Consider the following 5,669-nt stretch of genomic DNA (forward strand, 5'->3'; position numbering starts at 1 on the left):
TTTCAATATTTGCATCATTGGAAGACCTATCTAACGGAAAAGTATACAACTTGGATTATATCGATCGAGTGACAGCTCATTCTTACATTTTGAAAAATTGTCCCGAAGCAGAACCTTTTTACATGTAAGATTCAATGTTGCTGTTACTAATTAGCATTAAAGAGTGCTATTTAATATTCGATCTATTTGCAGAGATTATAACAACGAGTCCAGTGGAGAAACGTTTGCCGCATATTTCAATCATCGAGTGAGTAAATTACAAACCATATATCCTAACTCTTTTTATTCATATTAACAACTTCATTTCGGATACATATATAGGTCGCCCATTTAGCAGAAATTAACGACATATCAAGAGACCTCAATATCTTAGGAGAAGGTCCAAGTATGTACTCGTCTATGTATGTTTGGTGTAAAGTAAACGGATTCAAATTCTGTACAGAAAAACACGACGAAGGTTTGACAACTCAAAATAGTGGGGTGGTTGTTGAGGGGTACAACGGATCTGAAACTATGTCATACTACGGAGTTTTGACGGATATAATCGAAGTACAATACTATTCTCACAAACGAGTTGTTTTATTCAAGTGTAAGTGGTTTGATACACACTCGGGGGAACTAGGAGTGAAAGTGGATAAATATGGCTTCGTAAGTGTAAATGTAAACCGAATTTTGAAAACCCAAAGTCAAGACCCGTATATATTGGCGAGTCAAGCAAAACAAGTATTTTATTTGAATTGTGCAGGCTGAGATGGAGGAGGTTGTTAGTAACGAACCGGGAATATCGGATTTTGAATTGACGGAGAGGGTGTTCGGACAACAAAAACACGGGGTAGTGTTCGGAATGCGATCAGGCGTCCGGCCCACACACTTTCGTGAGGATCGTCGTAGTGGAAACAGTTCACAGCGAAATAATGAGCGATTGTTAGAAGATAATCAAATAATGAAGCTCAAACTGGAGGAACTGGAGAAGAGGGATGAAGAAAGAAGGCGCGGAATGGAAGAAATGCAATCGGAAAAGGAAGAAATTGTGACAAGAATGGAGAGGGAGAAGTTAGAGATTACCACAAGAATGGAGAGGGAGAAGTTAGAGATGAACGCAAGAATGGAGAGAATCGAATTGTATATGAGGCAACAACCACCTCCTCCCCCCACAAGCTAAGGTTGTTTCGATTCAAAACATGTTTTCATTAGTGGTTGAATTTAGAACAGATTGTTCGGAATATTAGTTTGGTTTCGAATTTTGTAATGTTCATGATCAATTAATGTGATCGTTTAATGTATGTTGCATTTCTTTTATCATTAATATATTGGTTTGGCTGAACAGGTTTTGGTTGCGAGCAAAATAATCCGCACATTTTAAAAAAATTACGGGAAAAAACCGAAAGTAATATTGAAATCTCTCGGTTTTTCTCTTTGTGGAAAAACCGAGAGATATTAGAAAACTCTCGGTTTTTAGCCAAAGAGAAAACCGAGAGTTATATTACAAACCCTCGGTTTTTACCCAAAAGAGGAAAACCGAGAGTTTTGATTGAACTTTCGGTTTTCCTCTTCGGGTAAAAACCGAGAGTTTTCATATAACTTTCGGTTTTTTCTCTTTGTGGGAAAACCGAGAGTTATTATAAAACTCTCGGTTTTCTTAAAAAGGAGAAAACCGAGAGTTATTAGAAAACTCTCGGTTTTTACCCGAAGAGGAAAACCGAAAGTTTTGTAATAACTCTCGGTTTTCCCACAAAGAGAAAAAACCGAAAGTTGTTTGCAAAACCCTCGGTTTTTCCACACAGAGAAAAACCGAAAGTTATTTGTAAAACCATCGGTTTTTCCACAAAGAGAAAAACCGAAAGGTCTTTGTAAAACCCTCGGTTTTTCCAAAAGAGAAAAAACCAAAAGTTTTCATATAACTCTCGGTTTTTCTCTTTGTGGAAATCCCGAGAGAGTCAATACCGAGGGATGGCGAGAGTAACTAAAACCTTCGGTAAGGTGTCTTCAACGAAAGTTATAGGGTCAAAACCGAGAGTTTTAACTCTCGGTTTTGACCCCTTTTTCACCAGTGTAGATAAATGAATTGAGGAATTTGGTGACGGAATTTGGTGAGGGAATGACTTGGCATCACCTTAATTGGTTGGAAAATGTAAAAGTGGGTGGAAAAAGAGAAAAGAGAGAAATTATTTGATTTTTTCAACGAATAAGATTATGCCACGTCATTCTATCACCAAATTCTCCAACCTAATTATTTTTCTAAATGAATTATAATAGATAAGTAGTGTGGTAATTTTAAGATAAATGGTATATTTTATATAACATAAATTCTTTCATTATTATATTTTTTGAAATTTCTAGCACTTACACATTTCCACCCCACTACAACTCCAAGTCTCCATCTATTTGTTGTGACGTAATTTGAGCAGAGAAATGATCGCCTTCAAGTTGAAGTTCAGTTTTAGTCTATGGGTGTTTCAACTTGTGCTTTACTGCTGGCTGAGCTTCCGGTCCGAAGCCTCCGCCACCTATGCCGATCACGTCTGCCCGAATACTACAACCGCCGATGTTTACGCATCAAACAGCGCCTTCCGTGCTAACCTAAACCTTCTCCTCTCCGTCCTCTCCTCCAACTCCACTGTGGAAAGCGGTTTCTACAACGCCACCGCCGGCCAGTCCACCAACGCCACAGCCTATGGCCTCTTCCTCTGCCGTGGAGACCTTTCTCCCGAAGCTTGCCAGGACTGCGTCACCACCGCCACCAGAGAGGTTGTGGGTACCTATTGCCCGAGAGAGAAGACAGTCGTGATTTGGTACGATGAATGTATGATTCGCTATTCGGATCAATCGATCTTCTCCATTGTCGATCGAACATATCAGTCTATTTTGAATAAATCCCAGATTGAAAAAGATCCAAAGGGAATCATGAGGGTTCTGGAAGAAGTCATGCCGGAACTAGCCACGCGGGCGGCAAGTGGAAGCGGATCGGTTGGGAAGAAGTTCGCGGTGGCGCAGAGAAATTACTCGGTGGTGCAGACGCTGTACGCTATGGGACAGTGCACCCCGGACATTTCGATTGCTGAATGCACGACTTGCCTTCAAGACGCAATCTCGAGTATTCCAAATTGCTGCCAAGGGAGTAGTGGCGTGAGAATTTTGTTGCCGAGTTGTAATATCAGGTACGAGAAATTTCTTTTCTACAATGACACTGCCTTTCCGCCGCCACCGTCGCCAAAAGCAGCTGCTCCTCCCACGATATCGAATGGTACTTCAGGTAATTGATTAACTGGGGTGATTATATCTTGCCTGAGACACTGAATAGACTAAGTATGTATATATTTTACAGGAAAGGGAGGAATTCCATTGAGTGTGCTAATACCCATAAGCTTATCAGTTGGAGTTTTCATTCTGCTGTTTGTTGTGGGATTATATTTCATGAGAATGAAGATGAAGAAGAAATACATTCCCGTCAGAGAAGAAAACACAGCTAGTACAGGTGAGAACATCAAAAGGTCTTCCGGAAGTAACATTACAACAACAGAGTCATGGCAATTTGATTTTGCTACAATACAAGCTGCCACCGGCAACTTCTCAGACAGCAATAAGCTCGGTGAAGGTGGATTTGGATTCGTCTACAAGGTGGTGGATTTGTCTTTCAATTGATCTTATGTTCTTTTGTATTCTTAAAACATGATTTGTTCAGACAATGATCATGTTTTTCTATGAGAGAAATTAATTTGCAGGGTATATTGTCAAATGGAAAGGCTATAGTGGTGAAGAGGTTGTCGAAAAACTCAGTGCAGGGTGTGGAAGAGTTCAAGAACGAAGTGATATTGGTGGCAAAGCTTCAACATAGGAATTTGGTGAGAATGTTAGGATACTGTCTAGAAGGAAAGGAGAAAATACTCATTTATGAATACGTTCCCAATAGAAGCCTCGATTACTTCCTCTTTGGTATGTACAAAGTTTTGATCAAGAGTTTTATTCTCCATTAATTAGGATCATATTTTATTGATGATTCTTTTTCAAACTATGTTGTAGATCCAAAACTGAAAGGGGAATTGGATTGGTCTAAACGTTACAAAATCATAAAAGGGATTGCTCGAGGTGTTCTTTATCTTCACGAGGATTCACAACTCAGAATCATACATCGAGATCTAAAAGCTAGTAATATCTTGCTAGACAAAGATATGAATGCAAAAATATCGGATTTTGGCATTGCAAGGATATTTGGTGTAGATCAAACTCAAGGAAACACAAGCAGAGTCATGGGAACCTAGTAAGTCAGAGAGATTTTTTTCCTCCTCAACTGCTAATAATTTCATTTGACATCCAATAAAACCTTTTTTTTTTATAGAGAAATAACATTATATTTTAATTTGTTCCCTTTTAACCTTGTACACATAAGAAAAATAGTTAGTATAGAAATAGTAATTATAGTCTGTCTATTGTTCAATTCCTACTAAATTAAGAGGGTTGATAGTGTTGGGAGATAAATGTGAGTTCTTGCCACCACTATGCTAAATAAGCTTTTAATAATGAAAAAAATAAGAAAATGAGTTTCCCCAAATTAACTAACTACAATAATGAATGAAAAGATTCAATGTTAGAAATTTGTGATAAATTGCATATATTTGTTAATTGTAACTACGCATAAAGAGTTAAAATTGTGTAAGTTTGCAGCGGTTACATGTCACCAGAGTATGTATTGCGTGGATACTTCTCAGTGAAGTCCGATGTATTCAGTTTTGGTGTATTGATGTTGGAGATCATAAGTGGCAACAAAAATAGTAACTTTTATAATTCTGACATGAAGAGTCTCCTCAGCTACGTAAGTGAGACACCACTCACCAACGGCTTTATCAAATTTTATTCCCTTATAATAATTTATGAATAATTCAAATAGGCTTGGAGATTATGGAAGAATGGAACTCCTCTAGAGATTGTGGATCCAACACTAGGACAATCCTACCCCTCAAATGAGGTTCTTCGATGCCTAGATTTAGCGTTATCATGCGTGCAAGATGATCCAGACACGAGGCCTTCAATGGCGACAATTGTCTTGATGCTCAACAGTCATTCTTCTCCGGGGATGCGAGCGCCTCAACAACCCACAACCTTCTCCCATAGAACAATGGTGTCGGGGACAGTGGAAAATACTGAATCTGACAAGTCCAAGACACAGATTAGTGTCAATGATTTATCTGTTAGTGAAGTTTACCCGAGGTAGATTGGAAAGGGTGTGTTATTTATAGGATCATATTTATTGTATAACTGAATACACAATTTTAAGCTATTAACTTAAATATTTATTTATTGGATTCAATGAATATGGTATGATAGCCTTGTGAAGAAATTATTTAAATGGGAAAATGAGTATAATACCCTTGTATGTTTATTTTCAATATCACGAGGAAAGAAGAAGTGTAAATTAACAAATAATAAATGCTTAGAGTTGAATATGAAACATGAGATGACCAGCTTGTTTGATATTGTTTTTCTTAGTTTTTGTAACCTTTTTAGAAAATAATGTAAGTTATTGGGTTTGTAATTGATTTAATTATTAAAAAATATTATTTAAAATCATATAAAGATAAAGTAAATATATTTTAGTACTTTATTTTATTTTATGAAATGAATAATTAATTTGATGATTAAACTAATAATAATGTGACATAAATAAAATTAAA

At 37.3% G+C, this 5,669-nt stretch overlaps 1 protein-coding gene across 2 annotated transcripts; it reads left to right on the forward strand.

The window, feature by feature from the left end:
• Positions 1 to 2,398: 2,398 nt before the first annotated feature.
• LOC124919926 (cysteine-rich receptor-like protein kinase 10) lies at positions 2,399 to 5,270 on the forward strand. Of its 2 annotated transcripts, none has more exons than XM_047460294.1 (6): positions 2,399 to 3,253; positions 3,326 to 3,618; positions 3,723 to 3,933; positions 4,021 to 4,258; positions 4,663 to 4,810; positions 4,886 to 5,270. In XM_047460294.1, exons 1-6 carry the CDS (start codon positions 2,413 to 2,415, stop codon positions 5,207 to 5,209), a joined length of 2,055 nt encoding a protein of 684 aa, XP_047316250.1. In that variant the 5' UTR covers positions 2,399 to 2,412; the 3' UTR covers positions 5,210 to 5,270. The 2 variants fall into 2 exon arrangements, with proteins under 2 accessions (XP_047316250.1, XP_047316258.1); XM_047460302.1 differs by having other exon boundaries at positions 4,656 to 4,810; positions 4,886 to 5,025.
• The last annotated feature ends 399 nt before the right edge of the window (positions 5,271 to 5,669 follow it).

The sequence above is a fragment of the Impatiens glandulifera genome, chromosome 1 (genome assembly GCF_907164915.1).
Source record: "Impatiens glandulifera chromosome 1, dImpGla2.1, whole genome shotgun sequence".
In the NCBI taxonomy this organism is placed as follows: Eukaryota; Viridiplantae; Streptophyta; class Magnoliopsida; order Ericales; family Balsaminaceae; genus Impatiens; species Impatiens glandulifera.

Bases quoted from the DNA above. Each gene is read 5' to 3' on its own strand.
- LOC124919926 (XM_047460294.1), top strand. From the start codon at position 2,413: ATGATCGCCTTCAAGTTGAAGTTCAGTTTTAGTCTATGGGTGTTTCAA. The intron at 3,254-3,325 runs GTAATTGATTAA...TATATTTTACAG, and splicing joins GATATCGAATGGTACTTCAG to GAAAGGGAGGAATTCCATTG. The intron at 3,934-4,020 runs GTATGTACAAAG...ACTATGTTGTAG, and splicing joins CCTCGATTACTTCCTCTTTG to ATCCAAAACTGAAAGGGGAA.